Source organism: Podarcis liolepis, assembly GCF_965112155.1.
Source record: "Podarcis liolepis genome assembly, chromosome: 7".
NCBI lineage: Eukaryota > Metazoa > Chordata > Lepidosauria > Squamata > Lacertidae > Podarcis > Podarcis liolepis.
The window spans coordinates 8,404,835-8,422,191 of NC_139561.1; the positions used below are offsets into that span (position 1 = coordinate 8,404,835).

Genomic DNA, 17,357 nt, shown 5'->3' on the forward strand with positions numbered 1-17,357 from the left:
AATCCAGCTTGCAGACAGTCCAGGAATCAGCGTGTTTTTACATGAGGAGAATGTGTGCTTTTATTTAAAATGCATCTCTGGGTTATTTGTGGGGCATAGGAATTCGTTCATATTCATTTATTTATTTTCAAAATATAGTCCGGCCCACCACATGGTCTGAGGGACGGTGGATCGGCCCACGGCTGAAAAAGTTTGCTGACCCCTGGTTTAGAACATGGAGTATGTTCTATGATGTATTTGTTTTCCTTGCAAGCAAAACCACAGCTACCTTTTTCTTTTCTCTTTGCCATCCCATGGTGAAATGCAGGCGGGGCTTCCAGAGCCTTGACGATAATATTGCCTCGGATTCAGTTCCAGCCCTCTTCTGCTAGCCTTTCCCTGCATCCATAAGATATCCAGGTTTCGGTGTACAGTAAAGCAATCTCCCGTCCAAGCTCTGCACTTGTCCTTACATGTTATATAACTGATTGCCTTTGCTTTGCTGCCGCAGGACAGATGAAGTGGCCATGATTATGACGAACCTTGAAAAAGCCAACCAGGTAACCATGGGGAGAGATGAGGGAAGGGCTTTGGGGTCTGCTGGGAAGCGCAAGTGGCCCCCTGCAATTGCTGTCCTTGGCAGATGCACTAACCGCTGCTTCTCTTTCCTTGCAGAGAGCCGAGGCTGCCCAGAGGGAGGTGGAGAGCTTGCGGGAGCAGCTTGCATCTGTAAACAGCTCCCTTCGCCTGGCTTGCTGCTCTCCCCAAGGATCCAGTGGGGTGAGGACAAGGAGGAGACCTTCACTGGGCCTCAGCCAATGTCACAAGGCCTATGGTCAGCCTTCCCCAACCTTGCACCCTCCTGAAGTTTGGGACTACAACTTCCATCATGCTAGCTGGGCATGATGGGAGTTGTAATCCAAGACCATTTTTTTTGGTGGGAGGCAGGCTTGCCTAAGTGAATTGACCTAGTTTTGTTGCCCCCAATCCCTTGGTAAATATTTGAGAGATTCTCCAAATTGAGAGTTTGCAGTCTTGAACCAGCAACCTTAGCAGCCCAAAGCTTGGGGCTTTGCCTTGTGAGTGAGTAGGGATTTTGTGTGCCCAGGCCCCAGAGGCCTGCAACATCGGCCCCTGCAGTTGGCAGGAATTGCAGAGCCTCTGGATTGGTCAGTCTTCCAGGAAACTGGCCTCCTGCCCCTGAAAGGGCAACAAAGCAGACCCAATGAACTTCAATTACCAGTGGAAGCCCCCAGCACAAGGACCCTCCTCCAAGCAGGAATGGCTCCACGAGGACCCCAATTTGCCTCTGTATTTCCATTGGCCTAACGAGGCTGAATTTTGGAGGCCCTCTCCAAAATTCGGGATGCTTCAGTCCTCCATCTTTATTCAAAATGGCTTCCAAACGTAGGTGAGAATTGGCTCTCTCACCTCAGGAACCATCCAGCCAAATTCGGCAACGATATCTCAAGAGACGTTTGAACCCACAGAGGGCAGACTGACAATCGCTTTCAAAAAACTAAAGAAAAACTAAAGAGCTCCGTGGGGTTTGGACCCATGTACCTACGGGATCGCCTCTCCTGGTATGCCCCGTGGAGGACCTTAAGGTCCACAAATGACAACACTTTGGAGGTCCCAGGTCGCAAGGTGGTTAGATTGGTCTCAACTAGGGCCAGGGCCTTTTCAGTACTGGCCCCGACTTGGTGGAACGCTCTGTCACAAGAGACTAGGGCCCTGTGGGACTTGACATCTTTCCGCAGGGCCTGCAAGACAGAGCTGTTCCGCCTGGCCTTTGGCTTGGACTCAGTCTGACCCTTATGTTTCCCTCGCCTTATGGTTTTGATCTATGGGCTACTTTTAAAATGAGGCTGCATTTTAAATTGCATTTTAACCTGTATTTTAAATTTTTTCCTATTATGTTTTTACTTCTAATTTTACTGGTGTTAGCCGCCCTGAGCCTGGCTCTGGCCAGGGAGGGCGGGGTATAAATAAAATTTATTATTATTATTTTCCCTGTGAACCGCCTCGTCTTTTGCAGGACAAAGTGAATTACTCCCTGTGCCCAGGGCCCCGGCTGGAGGCAGCGCTGGCCTCGAAGGACCGGGAGATCCTCCGCCTTCTCAAGGAGATCCAGCATTTGCAAAACTCCCTGCAGGAGCTAGAAGAGTCTTCGGCCAACCAGATTGCAGACCTGGAGCGACAGGTGGCAGCCAAGAATGATGCAATAGAGGTTGGTGATGCAGAATGCAGAGTTGAGCTTAAGTCCTTCCCTGCAGACTCTTGTTGTGTTGGGGGGGGGGAGAGAGCTGAGGGGGGATGGATTGAGCCCCACCCCACCCTTCACAACTCACCCCACCTGCCTAAAGGTTGCTTTTTTTAAGAATCAGAAGGGTTTTGTTCACTTATTTGAATCTGACCTCATTATTCATTGATGAAGTTAATCTAGAATCAGTAGCTGTATCCATTAAATAGTTTTTTTTTTACTACTCCCACAAGTCGCTTTCGGTTGCTTGCGTGAGAAAAGCGACTGAAAATATAACAAATGGTAGCAATAATATACTCAGAGTAGACCCGCTGAAATTAGTGTGCATGACTAACATAGGTCCCCTGATTTCAATGGGTATGCGCCAAGTATGAATTCAAGTGGACCTAACCCAAGGTTCGTAACAAGATATATATGTATATATTTCACATACCGTGTACATAAAAATGTATGGCTGTCATCGCACAGCTACCATGGGACAATTTGTTCTGCTGCATCACAACCCTGGATTTGCATGCAGAAAAATCCAAGAGACCAAGGAAAGCGAGCTTATTAGTCGCATGGGGTGCAAAGGGGACGTTTTGGGGGTTCATGGGGGAGTGGTGGGGGGGTTGATGAGTGAGCAGACAGGGGCACAGACCCTTGTGTGTGTCATTGAGCGTGTGCCTGCACCATTACACGTACAGTGGTACCTCGATTTTCAAACGCCTCTGTTGACGAACATTTCGGTTTACGAACACCATAAACCAGGAAGTAAATGCTTCCATTTTCAAACGTGCCACAGCGGCTTTCGCTGAGCACAAGATCCTGGGGCCTAGCTGTCGGCCGTTGAGTTTTCTATTTTCGAACATTTCAGAACTCCGACGGTCTTCTGAAAACTGAGGCATTTGAGCTCCAGTTCAGTTGAGGATAAGGTTGTGGGGGCGAAGATCTAAATTACGTCTTGAGCATGGCTAATAACATGATGGATTTCAGACTGGCCTAAGATATTGTGCTGCCTGAGGCAAAGGAAGAGACGGCATCTCCCTCTTCTATGTGCAGAAGCCAACTAAACTAGCAGTTTAATGTTATTTCAACATTGCCCGTTCCAGTACCTGCGCCTCTGCCGCTTGGGGTGGCTGGCGCACTCTGCCTAGCGGTCTAATCCCTGGCTGGATCACCCAAGCTAGCTGTAGCCTGCAAACACCCATATCTGATTTTGAACCCTTTGTTTATATATTTTTTCTTTTAGAAGTTGGAAGAAAAGCTGCGGGCCCAGTCAGATTATGAGGAAATCAAGACGGAACTGAGGTAGGGTCCCCGTCTCTGGGTGAGGATCCCGGGCCTCCACTGGGCAGGGGGTTGGACTCGATGGCCCTTGTGGTCTCTTCCAACTCTATGATTCTATGATTCTATGATTCTATGGGTGCTGTGTTGGGTCAAATGCTCAGGCTACTAGGAGATGAGATTCACAATAAGGCGATTTTCTCCTTTCGCTTTAGCAGGGCTGTGGCATTGCTCTTTTCACCTCTGGATGTTTTGCCCTGGGACAGTTGGGTTGCGGAGCTTTTCTCAGCCCTGTCCCCTAGAGCAGGCAAAGACTGACACATCCAGCCCCCATTCCCGGCCTGAGAGTTTCGGGGTGCTTCAGTGTATCGGTGGAGGTTGCAAGCAGACACAGCCCCAAGCAAGGATGTCAGCAGCATGAAGCATGTCCTCTTGATATAGGCTGCCCTTGTCATGGTTGTGGGTTCCGCAGCCCCGGCTCTCATCGCTTATAAGGCTTTTTCAGGCGCTCAGAAGCAGAAGGGAGAGAGGGAGTGCAAAATCAAAGTTACAAAACACAGGAGCAGTACAGGGGTGTATTTTCCAAATAAATAGAGGGCAGATCACGTAGAAAATAAAAGCAGCTGTAAATACATAATGGAAGCCAAATTTTCACACTTTGGTTGGGAGCAGGTGTTTTGCATGCCTGAATTTGACACATAAATGAAATCCTACCAAACAGCGTAGAAATGCTCCAGGTCTACCTTACCCTTAGGTAAAGGGAAAGGGACCCCTAAATTTTAGGTCCAGTCATGACCAACTCTGGGGTTGCGGCGTTCATCTCGCTTTATTGGCCAAGGGACACAGCGTACAGCTTCCGGGTCATGGCCAGCATGGCCAGCTTCCGGGTCATGTGGCCAGCATGACTAAGCTGCTTCTGGCGAACCAGAGCAGCGCACAGAAACGCCATTTACCTTCCCGCCGGAGTGGTACCTATTTATCTACTTGCACTTTGACATGCTTTCGAACTGCTAGGTTGGCAGGAGCTGGGAGCGAACAACGGGAGCTCACCCCATTGCGGGGATTCGAACTGCCAACCTTCCGATTGGCAAGCCCTAGGCTTTGTGGTTTAACCCACAGCGCCACCCACGTCCCAACCTTACCCTTAAAGACCCATAATTTGTGAGTTAGTTTCTCTGCAAACAGCCATGGTCCACATCTTTGTGCACCACAACAAGAGGTTAAAATCCTGTAGTGTCTTCTATTTCTGGGCCAAATAAGTTATCTCTCTAGCATCTGCCAAAGAAAGTCCTTAGATCAGGAAGTTGCTGTTTGGTCATCCCACGAGCTCAAAGGGGCAAGTTGTGGGGCGGAGAGCTGTACAGCTCCTACGTTTTGTAACTTTAGTTATGCTTCTTTTGAACTTTTTTAATTCTACATTAATAAAAATCTTTTATTGAAAAGATTTGGGGGAAAAGAAAGAAAACCTGGGAGTGTTTCATTCACTTCCTCTCTCTCTCTCTGTGCACCCACCACCACCAACATACTACCGCATTGATATAAATAAGCAGTCTGTGCAGTTTGCAAGAGATGTCCTTGAGATTGTTTGAGAGCTGAACACAGACTGTCTCGCACCCCAGGCGAGAATCATAAACAGCAGCAGGCAGTGTTTCGTGGTGGCTCCACCCTCCTGACACCAACAACGCCTACCTTTGACGTGCTTTCGAACTGCTAGGTTGGCAGGAGCAGGGACCAAGCAATGGGAGTTCACCCCATCGCAGGGATTTGAACTGCCAACCTTCTGATCGGCAAGCCCTAGGCTCTGTGGTTTAGACCACAGCGCCACCTGCATCCTATGGCCACTGCTAATGGCCCGCTAATGATGCCTCTCTCTGTACCCCACATTCCATGGCCTTGGTTCAGATGTTTGCATGAACCCAGGATGGGGGAGCGTTTGGCCCTCCAGATGTGACTGGGCACCTCTTCTGCTGAGATAGGCGAGGGAAGCAGGACCACTCTGCAGGCGCTGCTGTGAGACCAGCAACTTTTACCACCTCCTCTCCTTGAGCTTTTCAAGGGACGCAGGTGGCGCTGTGGGTTAAACCACAGAGCCTAGGACTTGCCGATCAGAAGGTCAGTGGTTTGAATCCCCGCGACGGGGTGAGCTCCCGTTGCTCGGTCCCTGCTCCTGCCAACCTAGCAGTTTGAAAGCACATCAAAGTGCAAGTAGATAAATAGGTACCACTCTGGCAGGAAAGTAAACAGTGGTTCCGTACGATGCTCTGGTTCGCCAGAAGCGGCTTAGTCATGCTGGCCACATGACCCCGAAGCTGTACGCCGGCTCCCTCGGCCAATAAAGCGAGATGAGCGCCGCAGCCCCAGAGTCGGCCACGACTGGACCTAACGGTCAGGAGTCCCTTTACCTTTACCTTTCTACCTGCTTGAGCTTTTCCATCCCAGCTGGCCCATAAAATAATTCTGTACCTGAGTTTCCTTATTTCCTCCTCTCTCCCCATCCATTTTCCTATTATGTCATGGCCTTTTAGACTGTAACCTTGAGGGCGGAGGCTGTTACAGGGTTTTGATGAACGCAATTGATTAGCAAATAAAATAGACTTCTGTTGTCCCTAGCCAGCATGAACAATGGACAGGGGCCATGGAGGGCCAATAGGTTCCCTGTGCTGAACATAAACCATGCAGCTCTTTTGAAATTTGAGCCTGGGGGTTTTCAAGCTCCACAGCTCACTCTTTGCTGTTATATATGCTGGATTGGGCTATTGTCCAAAATATCTGTAGGTTGGGGAAGACCTAGAAGCCAATCTTTGCACTGTGGAACAGGAGCCTGAGATCTGCTTGCAAGCTGTCCAGGAAACCCATCACTTATACAACCCCCCTTTTTTTTATTTTGCAGCATTTTGAAAGCGATGAAGCTGGCCTCCTCTAACTGCAGTCTTTCCCAGGCAAGTGCACACTGCATGAAGGGCCAGCATGGTATCTTGGTTCTGCTGGACCTGGAAGACCCAAGGTTCAAATCTCCCTGCTCAGCTATGAATATCACCTTGGGGGGCCCAGCCACGGCCTCTTAGCCTAACCTACTTCACAGGTCTGCAGCGAGGATAAAATGGGGAAGGGGAAGACCGGCCAGTTTGTAGTTGTTTAAAGAGTGTCCCGGAAATAATGGCATGAATCAATGGGAAGAAGCGCTCAAACATTTGCAAACTCTGTGACCGCATGAGAAGCGTTTTCCTACCCTTGAGTCAAGGACGCTTTCCAGCCACAGGAATGCACATGGCAGAGAGTTAAGTCTTTATTGACAAAGATAACACAATCACTTCTGCAGCGATTCAAAGTGCTGGTCTATAAAGCCTCAGGACCTCAAGGACCGCCTCCTTCCACATGAACCTAACGGGACCCTGAGGTCATCTTCTGAAGCCCTTCTTTGTGTGCATCCTCCTCGAGAGGTCCGGAGGGTGGCAACACGAGAACGGGGCCTTCTCTGCAGTGGCTCCCCGTCTGTGAACTGCTCTCCCCAGGGAAGTTCACCTGGTGCCTTCATTATACACCTTTAGGTGCCAGGCAGAAACGTTCCTTTTTAACCAGGCCTTTGGTTGATTTGATTGGCATCCTATGCCCTTTTAAAATGGGGGGGGGGTATTGTGTTGTTGTTGTTGTTTTGATTATGCATTTTGGGTTTTTATATTTTGATGTTACTCTGTGGACTGCCCTGAGACCTACGGGTATAGGGTGGTATATAAATTCAATGAAATAATAATAATAATAATAATAATAATTAATAATAATACAGCGGTGGAGACCTGTGGGTACCTACGCACACCAGTGTAGCGTCTAGGCAGCTATTCCCAGGTCTGCACTCTATGGAGCAGTTGCAGCAACTGGGGACCGCTCCCCCTCCACCAATTTATGTAGTAGTAATAGTAGTAGTAGTAGTAGTAGTAGTAGTAATAACAACAATAACAATTTATTATTTATACCCCACCCATCTGGCTGAGTTTCCCCAGCTACTCTGGGCGGCTCCCAATCAAATGTTAAAAACAGTACAGCATTAAATATTAAAAACTTCCCTAAACAGGGCTGCTTTCAGATGTCTTTTAAAGAGAAGATAGTTGCTTATTTCCTTGACATCTGAAGGGAGGGCGTTCCACAGGGCAGGTGCCACTACCGAGAAGGCCCTCTGCCTGGTTCCCTGTAACCTCACTTCTCGCAATGAGGGAACCGCCAGAAGGCCCTCGGAGCTGGTCCTCATTGTCTGGGCTGAACGATGCTACACTTGATCTTAGCCAAAAGGCCGAGAAGCGATGTCTGGGCTGAACGATGGGGATGGAGACGCTCCTTCAGGTATACAGGACCGAGGCCATTTAGGGCTTTAAAAGTCAGCACCAACACTTCAGATGTCAAAGAGAAAAGCAACTACATACCAGACCTTTAGAAGACATCTGAAGGCAGCCCTGTTTAGGGAAGCTTTTAATGTCTGCCGGACTATTGTATTTTAATATTTTGTTGAAAGCCGCCCAGTGTGTACCTTCCTGTGCACACATAGCTAGAGATGATGGCTGTGTGCATGGAATTGGCGGAAATGACTGGCAGAATCCGAGACCAGGGAGAAGAGTCGGTGGAAGAAGATTGGAAAAAATTCAAAGTATATTTACAGAAATATTACAAAATTAATGAATGTTAGAAGGATGCAGGAATGAAGTTATATGGCTTTAGCAGAAACGTTATAAAGAATTAAGCAAAAACAGATTGTTAATGGGCCAAAGTGGAAAATTTAAGGTTAGATTGTGTTAAGATAAATTATAGAACAAAAATTGAGAAAGATGGAAAGGATTTGCTGAAATAGCTAATTGGACTAGAATACAAAAAAGGGAGGTGTGAAGAGGTCGATGAAACAGGTAAATGAAAGGTAAAGATATGGAAATATTGGATGTGTTTTTAAATGTTTTTGTTTTTCTTGTTGTTTTGCTGTATTGTTTTTTGTTTTTTGTTTTTATTTCGGATGTATTGTAAGGTATTGTTTTGTTCTGTTTAATTTTTTATTGTTTCTTTCTTCTTTTTTCTGTAACTATTAAACCTCTAATAAATATCATTTTTTTTATAAAGAGAGAGAGAGAGAGAGAGAGAGATGATGGCTGTGTGGAAGCTGCCTTTGCTCTTCCCGCTTCAATTCTCTCCTGGTTCTGGGAGACAGTGGTGCTGTCGAGGGTGGGGAAGCACCCAGCCCTTCACTGGTCTGGCCTGCCTCTTCCACCAGCTCTGAAGCTTCCTCCGCCTCTAATTCTTGCCCCCTGGCTGGTACAGATCCCCACATCCCACTGTTCCCCTCTCCAGAATCAGACTTCAGGGGCCACCCCTTACCCCCGCCGCCCACTCATCAGCATCCTACCAGTTCTGAAGCCTTGCTTCCCTGCTTCAACTTCCCGCTCTCAATTCAATTTTTTATTTTTATTTTTTAGAGCATATCAAAACCCAGTGATGTTTTGCTTCTGGGAAAGGAATCCTTCTACCCGTCGCAGAAGTTCCTTTTGGAAAAACCAGGCCTCGTACCCAGTACTGGTAGGTTGGGGTGCATGAAAATGCATTTCTACAGAGGTCCCTGGTGGGGTTTCATGGGGTGGTGGAGGTCTTGCATGCAGAGGGGACCTTGCATGCACTACCCCAGTTAAACGCAGGTTAGGTGTTGCAACACCACAGAGAACTTTGAACAAGCAGATTGCGCCATGGAGGGTTGGAAGCAAATGGCATTGGGAGCCTTTAAGGCTTAGCTGGGAAACCAGCGGCCCTAATGTTGCTGGACGCCAACACCTGGCTGGTAGTCGGGGTGGTGGGAGCTGTGAGTCCCGCAACATCTGTGGGGGGAGGCATAGGTGTCAGCATCCTTCGGGGGTTGAGATGCCAGCTGCTAGCCCCCAGCTGGATCATGCCCTTCCAGCCGTGATGATCCCCTGATTTCTGGTGCGACGTAAATCAGCAACTCAGACTTCAAAAGCCTGAGCACGCTATATTAGCAGAGCATACTGAGCAAACAGAACAGGCGTGAGGCTTGTGGAAACATACTAACAGCTAAAGATTTATTAAGCAGAAATCAGGACAAAAAAAACATGTCGTCTCCCTTTCTTCTCTTCAGAGAGAGAGTGAAAAGCAAAAGCTATACACACAACGGAAGTTCCCAGCAAACTGTGCTGGAACGTAAACAGACATGTGACACGTAACAATCCCATGTTTGGTCCTTAAGGTAGAATGGAATTTTCCAACAATAGGTTCTGCTTTAGAGTAAGCTATAGTTGGTGTGTGTATCTCTCCCTTCCTCTTTGGTCTCTAGAGGAGGATCCCTCGGAGGATGAGTCGGTGAAGGACTCCATGGGCACAGACCAATCCTACCTTTCCCCTCAGCACCTCTCGCACCCGCTCCGGGAAGATTCGACCTCCCCGTCCCTCATCCAGCCGCTGCTGGGCCCCTCCATGGCTCAGGAGGTACCGAGGACTTTCACGCTCTCGCCTTTTCCTGCTGAGCGGATCCCACTGGACTCGCTCCTCCCGAAACAGATGGGGCCTCCTGCGTACAAGAACGAGGCTGGCGGCATGGCAGCCTTCCCTTCTGCTTTCTACTCCGCCAAAACGGCAGCGTTGCCGGGCAACCCCAGCCAAGCCACCCCAGCCAGCGAGGCGAGCCCACCCAGTGACCAGTCGGAAGGCAGCAGTTCGGGTTCGGCCGATGAGGAGCAGCTGGACACAGCCGAAATTGCCTTCCAGGTGAAGGAGCAGCTCCTCAAGCACAACATTGGCCAGCGAGTCTTTGGGCATTACGTCCTGGGCCTCTCTCAGGGCTCCGTCAGTGAGATCCTGGCCAGGCCAAAGCCTTGGCGTAAGCTCACGGTCAAGGGGAAAGAGCCGTTCATCAAGATGAAGCAGTTCCTCTCCGACGAGCAGAACGTCTTGGCCCTGAGGACAATCCAAGTCCGCCAGAGAGGTAAGTAGGCTAGGCAGGAGACTGGCAGGTGGACACGGTTTTCGTGGGTCTCTTTGGACCTGGAGGGAGCAGGGAAGGTCGCTTCTGGCATAACTATCCAGGCCTTGTGAGGAACAGGCCCCTGAGGCAGAGGAACAATATAATAATAATAATAATAATAATAATAATAATAATAATAATAATAATAATAATAATAATAATAATAATTTATTATTTATACCCCGCCCATCTGGCTGAGCTTCCCCAGCCACTCTGGGCGGCTCCCAATCAAGTGTTGAAAACAGTACAGTGTTAAATATTAAAAACTTCCCTGAACAGGGCTGCCTTCAAATGTCTTTTAAAGATAGGATAGCTGCTTATTTCCTTCACATCTGAAGCAAGGCCCTCTGTCTGGTTCCCTGTAACCTCACTTCTCGCAATGAGGGACCCGTCAGAAGGCCCTCGATGCTGGATCTCAGTGTCCGGGCTGAACGATGGGGGTGGAGACGCTCCTTCAGGTATACTGGACCGAGGCCGTTTAGGGCTTTAAAGGTCAGCACCAACACTTTGAATTGTGCTCGGAAACGTACTGGGAGCCAATGCAGATCTCTCAGAACCAGTGTTATGTGGTATCTGCGGCCGCTCCCAGTCACCAGTCTAGCTGCCGCATTCTGGATTAATTGCAGTTTCCGGGTCACCTTCAAAGGTAGCCCCACGTAGAGCGCATTGCAGTAGTCCAAATGGTCTTCTTTCCATATGCCAAGGCGCATAGTGCTGGGTTGGCACCTGAAGCAGAAAGCCACATCAGGGTCTCTCCCTGGGAGTGAAAATACAATATAGATTAGAAAACACTTTGCTTCCCTTACACACTCACCCAAACCCAACCACCTGAGGCAGGTACCTCGCTCTTCCTAATGGTAGGGCCAGCTCTGCTATTCTCCACCCCAACGGTTATTTTTATGTTGTGAACCACCCTGTGGTCAATTACATTTTCCCTTTATCTCAGAATGGCTTAATTTGGCTTTGAGGCAGTTCTGGGGCAACTCTGCCCTTTCATGTGTGGTTATACTCCCAACTTCTATCAGCCAGTGGTCAAGGATGATGGTGTTTCTGGGAGGGCCAAAATTTCTGTCTCCAATCTGAAAACAAGAATAGCGTGCCTTTTCCTCTAAAGCAGCAGTTCTCAACCTGTGGGTCCCCAGATGTTGTTGGACTACAACTCCCATCATTCCTGATGTTATGTACTGAAGTTCTCACCCTGGGCCAGCAGGGGGATACTGTAGATAGTTCAGGTCCACATATGCAAATAAGGGATCGAAAGTGACGTTCAGTGATTGGATAGTTACAGAAAGTTGTTACAGTTACGTTGTCCTGGAGCTCTATACAAGCAGGCTGGCTGAACCCTTCAGTTCAGTTCAGTTCTGGCCTGTGAATAAACAACAGCTGTTTGAAGAATCGCTGTGTCGTCTGATATGTTCACCCACAACTTAACACCTGAGCTCTGGCCTTGCTAGCTAGGGGTGATGGGAGTTGCAATCCAACAACATTTGGGGACCCACAGGTTGAGAACCGCTGCTCTAAAGCGTAGTTTTAGCCCAAAGCAAATTTATACAGATTGAATCTATTAATCTGGGTGTGGAGTACCACACTCCAGCCTCTTGGCAGTTCCCCTTCTGGGCTGGTCCGCATTGGTCTTGTTTCAGCCCCTTGCCATCCTCCCCCCCCCCCAAGCCATGGCCTCGCAAAGGCAGAGCCCAACAGCCGGGTTCCTGGTCTCTTTCCCGTCATGGCATGCGACTAATAGCAGGAGACGTTTCCTTCCAACAGGGGCTCCTAAAAATAGCTGAGCACTGGCACCGGTAAATACTTCCCTGACGTTAACATGAGCTGAGCTGGTACAAAAACACGAGGCAAGTGGCAGGCCTCAAATGTTGTGCTTCTTTGATCAGGCAGTATTACGCCAAGGATTAGGACGCCAGAGACTGGCTCTGACGATGCCATCAAGAACATCCTGGAACAAGCCAAGAAGGAGATTGAGTCACAGAAAGGAGGTAAGGGCCGTGAGGAACCACCAAGGTTGCCCTCGGTGGCATCTTAATATTTCGCAGGTTTGGAGTTTGTCCAAGAATTCAAGAGGGTCTTTTGCCCGGACAGCTGGATGGGAAAGTGAGCTACGAATCAACCTCTCTGCAATGGGATAGCATTCAGAGACTATCCAGGAGGGGTTTCCCTCCCCAGTAGTTCTGGATTATACAATATAATGCTACTGAATACTGTTTGCATCCTTATAGTACAGTGGTACCTTGGGTTAAGAACTTAATTCGTTCTAGAGGTCCGTTCTTAACATGAAACTGTTCTTAACCTGAAGCACCACTTTAGCTAATGGGGCCTCCCGCTGCCGCCGCGCCGCCGGAGCCCGATTTCTATTCTCATCCTGAAGCAAAGTTCTTAACCTGAGGTACTATTTCTGGGTTAGTGGAGTCTGTAACCTGAAGCGTCTGTAACCTGAGGTACCACTGTATAGTGGTATCCCTTGTTTGTGTGAGACGGAAGAGGGCTGGGAATGTGTATTTTAAGGAGGTGCTTACCATCTGCAGCTTTTACAAGTACTTTCATTTTTAAAAATAATAATCTTTTTTTTTTACAAAATATATAAATAAATCTGCCCCATTATTCAGGAGCACTTTTCTAGTTGATTAAAAGCTTTTTTTCCATTTGTTAATTAATTAGTTAATTGCTTAAAAGTTGAAGCTTTCTACTTTTTATTTATTTGCGGTTATTTCCCCTCCTACTGCTCAAGGCAGTAGTTCATAATGGGGAGAAACATCTGGGAGCTCCCAGGCAATCTTTTCTTCAGGCACTGACCAGGCCCAGGGCTACTTAAGTAAAAGGAAAAGGGGGGAAGTTCAAGCATAGTGTTATAGGCACTTGTGTGTGTGTGTGTGTGTGTGTGTGTGTGTGTGTGTGTACATATATGTCATAAAACATACTTCATAAAATTTATACACCACTCAATTGTGTAAAAAAACCCTCAGATTGGCTGCATATTCCATATATGTTACATACAGAATAAAAGAAATGCAACATTAAAGTAAGGTATATTTAATGGCATTGGAATATTTTATTTTATTTTATTTTATTTTATTTCCCCCCCCCCCAAATTTTTTTATTAATTTCCCCCTTTTTAAACAGACAAACATAGATCATAACTGAACTTGGTCCGATAGTAATATCATACTTAAATGACTTCCTCAAATTCCCCTTGACCGAATTTCATTATATATCATTGTAACGGTTTTCCAAAATAGTATCTCATAATATTATATATTAATTTTCAATGACTGAAGCTGTGACCAGCCTTTTATTAGGATACCTTCGTTAAAATCTGATCGGGTAGCACAGGGGCTAGGGAGGAGGGACCCCGTTTAAAAGTCCTTTCAGGTTTGTCTCCATTGAGCCTCCCTCTTTCTACCCCCTTCACCTGTGCCCCTTCCTTCCGCAGGGGACACCAAGAGCTCTGCGGTGCCCCAGGTGATCGCCAACGGCAACTGCGCCAGCAACTCTGAAGATGCCATCAAGAGCATATTGGAGCAGGCCCGCCGCGAGATGCAGGCCCAGCAACAGGCCTTGCTTGAGATAGAAGCGGGGGGCGCCAGCAGGCCTGTCGCCACACCCCCTGTGGAGCGCTCGACCCTGGCCACGGTCAGCCAGAACATCGTCCAGGCTTACATCAAGCAGGAGGAGGGCATGCTGGGCCCAAACGCCGGTGGCAGCACAATGCAGACCCCCCTGACCGTGCTCTCCCCTGCGGCCTTCGTGCAGAGCATCATCCGGAAGGTCAAGTCCGAAATCGGGGACGCCGGCTCCTATTTTGACCAACACTGGGCTTCCGAAAGGAGCTTGCTGAGCCGTCCGTACACCTCCGTGTCGCCTTCCTTGTCCTCCTCGTCCAGCTACTCCAGCATGGCCAATGGCCGGGCGTGGCAGCGGGGCGAGCCCAGCGACGCCATCCCGAACGAGGAAGACCTCGTGACCTCTGAGGATGAGCCCCACAGGGTGATAGAGGTCAAGTCGGAAGTGGCCGGCTCAGAAGGCCAGGGCGCCGGGCGCCTGTCCTATTACCCGTCCTATGTGCCAAGGACTCTCAAACCCACCGTCCCGCCCTTGACGCCAGAGCAGTATGAGTTGTACATGTACAGGGAAGTGGACACCTTGGAGTTGACGCGGCAGGTCAAGGAGAAGCTGGCCAAGAACGGGATCTGCCAGCGCATCTTTGGGGAAAAGGTACCCCAGCAATAAACATTCAGCCCTTAAAGAGGCTTGTGGCCATGCTTGGCTCAAGAGAGGGTGAGAGAGGAGTGCAAAGGAGAATACTTTTTGTTCTCCTGGGCATTTGGGCAGCACTATATAGGCAGACTCCTGCCCACCTAGCAGTTCGAAAGCACCTCAAAGTGCAAGTAGATAAATAGGTACCGCTCCGGCGGGAAGGTAAACGGTGTTTCCGTGAACTGCTCTGGTTCGCCAGAAGCGGCTTAGTCATGCTGGCCACATGACCTGGAAGCTGTATGCCGGCTCCCTTGGCCAATAAAGCAAGATGAGCAACCCCAGAGTCGGCCACGACTGGACCTAATGGTCAGGGGTCCCTTTACATTATATAGGCAGAAGGGACGCGGGTGGCGCTGTGGGTTAAACCACAGAGCCTAGGACTTGCCGATCAGAAGGTTGGCGGTTCGAATCCCCGCGACAGGGTGAACTCCCGTTGCTCAGTCCCTGCTCCTGCCCACCTAGCAGTTCGAAAGCACGTCAAAGTGCAAGTAGATAAATAGGTAACACTCTGGCGGGAAGGTAAACGGCATTTCTGTGCGCTGCTCTGGTTCGCCAGAAGCGGCTTAGTCATGCTGGCCACATGACCCAGAAGCTGTACGCCGGCTCCCTCGGCCAGTAAAGCGAGATGAGCGCCGCAACCCCAGAGTCGGTCACAACTGGACCCAATGGTCCGGGGTCCCTTTACCTTTATATAGGCAGAGTTTGGGTCACTTATTTTTGGTGTTTGTGCTTACAAGGGTGGGGTGGTTATCTCATGCAGCTGGGCGGTTTTTGTGGGTGGAAAAACAAGTGTAGGCGATGCCAGACAGACAGCATGTAGCCTGGCACTGTTTCCCATAGCAGGATTTTATATTTGTTTATATGGGTTATTATTTTTATTATGGTCTTCTTGCAGCCACTTCTTGCAGGCTTCTTCTGCGTGAAGCGATCCATAAGCTGATTTGAATTGAATCCACCCTGTAAAATTTGGAAATTGTAGTCTTGTAAAGGGGGTAGAAGTCTTTTAAACAGAGAGATATAAGCCCCCTCGATGCCTAAAGTTCTTTGATGTAAGCCTAAACAACAGAAGTGGTTTATAAGTGATTTAAGTTTGTTCTGCATGTGCCCTGCGTGAGAGGGAGGAAGTGCCTGTTTCGAATGAACAGGAAATCAAAATGAAATCATATCAACGGCATGATTACCTTGTCAGTTTGTAGTAAGTGAATAACAATGTGAATATCCTCATGGCCATTGCTCTTTGTGCATTTTTCTAATCTATGGGTTGTGCTGAAGAAGATTCCAGCGAAACAGTCAGATTATCCGGGATCACCGTCCCTACGTTGTTATTCACTTACTACTTCGGCACCATGAACGCCTAAAAGGTTTTACCGCTTAGCCCACAGGATAGCATCTATTACTTTGTTTCAACCATAGACTTATTATACTTCTACGGACTTTCAAAGATTGACAGACGCGTGTTCATTTGTTTTCATTGGAGAATGACAAGTGTACACATTTTGTTTTTGTTGTACTAAATCATGTGCATTATGCAAAAAGAACTACAGTGCTATCTAGTATACTGGTCTTCGTGTTGCTTGTGTTGTTTGTTGTGTTAAGTTTGCAACACAGGGGTTTGTTGTTCTGTAGTGGTGGTTTTTAATGGCGGGGCTTGGACACGGGCCAAAGCCTCCTCCATCTTCCTCCTCATCTCCTGTCTGTTTCAGGTGCTGGGTCTGTCTCAAGGGAGCGTGAGCGACATGCTGTCTAGGCCCAAGCCTTGGAGCAAGCTGACCCAGAAAGGCCGGGAGCCCTTCATCCGGATGCAGCTGTGGCTCACGGACCAGCTGGGCCAAGGCATGAGCCAGCAGGCCAATCCGCCACATGGTAGGTCCCTGCTGGCCCTCCATCATGGGGCAACCTCTTCCTGGGCTCAAGGCCTGGCATTCAGATCTCCAGGCAGGCCAACCCCCCACTGGAAAGAGTCTATTCCTCTTCTCGTTGTTATACAGTGGTACCTTGAGTTAAGTACTTAATTCGTTCCGGAGGTCCGTTCTTAACCTGAAACCGTTCTTAACCTGAAGCACCACTTTAGCTAATGGGGCCTCCCACTGCACCCACGCCGCCAGAGCATGATTTCTGTTCTCATCCTGAAGCAAAGTTCTTAACCCGAAGTAATATTTCTGGGTTAGCAGAGTCTGTAACCTGAAGCATATGTAACCTGAAGCATATGTAACCCGAGGTACCACTGTATGTTTATTTAAAGGACGCCGCTTTCCCTGACTCTTTCCCTGGCTTACGGCCAAAATAAGAACAGCTTAAAAGCATAGAATACACCCACCCACACATATCTCTTCAAAACCGCAGGAAAAGCAATGGCCGTTTGAGATCATTGACTGCAATGTACCACGTCAGAGCGAAGGTGGAAATGCCACTCTTTTTCTTTTTTGGTAACAATTTTTATTAAGGTTTTCTGTTTTTTTTCCTTTCTTTTTTAAATGCTTTATTGAACTTTAAAGAAATAGAACTTAAACTTAAAAGAAAAAGAAAATAGAATCAAAAACAAAATTCTTCATAGATAACACAAAATCATAAAAATTTGCT

At 48.2% G+C, this 17,357-nt stretch overlaps 1 protein-coding gene across 3 annotated transcripts in view; it reads left to right on the forward strand.

The window, feature by feature from the left end:
* CUX2 (cut like homeobox 2) overlaps positions 1–17,357 on the forward strand; it is a 250,431-nt gene that overhangs the window by 212,387 nt on the left and 20,687 nt on the right. For all 3 annotated transcript variants that reach the window (XM_083514127.1, XM_083514129.1, XM_083514128.1), the window contains 10 exons: positions 491–539; positions 655–759; positions 2,018–2,209; positions 3,474–3,532; positions 6,399–6,447; positions 8,959–9,058; positions 9,825–10,472; positions 12,401–12,502; positions 13,954–14,735; positions 16,481–16,640. In XM_083514127.1, the coding sequence (XP_083370253.1) occupies positions 491–539; positions 655–759; positions 2,018–2,209; positions 3,474–3,532; positions 6,399–6,447; positions 8,959–9,058; positions 9,825–10,472; positions 12,401–12,502; positions 13,954–14,735; positions 16,481–16,640 (2,246 nt within the window). The remainder of the gene's footprint in view (positions 1–490; positions 540–654; positions 760–2,017; positions 2,210–3,473; positions 3,533–6,398; positions 6,448–8,958; positions 9,059–9,824; positions 10,473–12,400; positions 12,503–13,953; positions 14,736–16,480; positions 16,641–17,357) is intronic.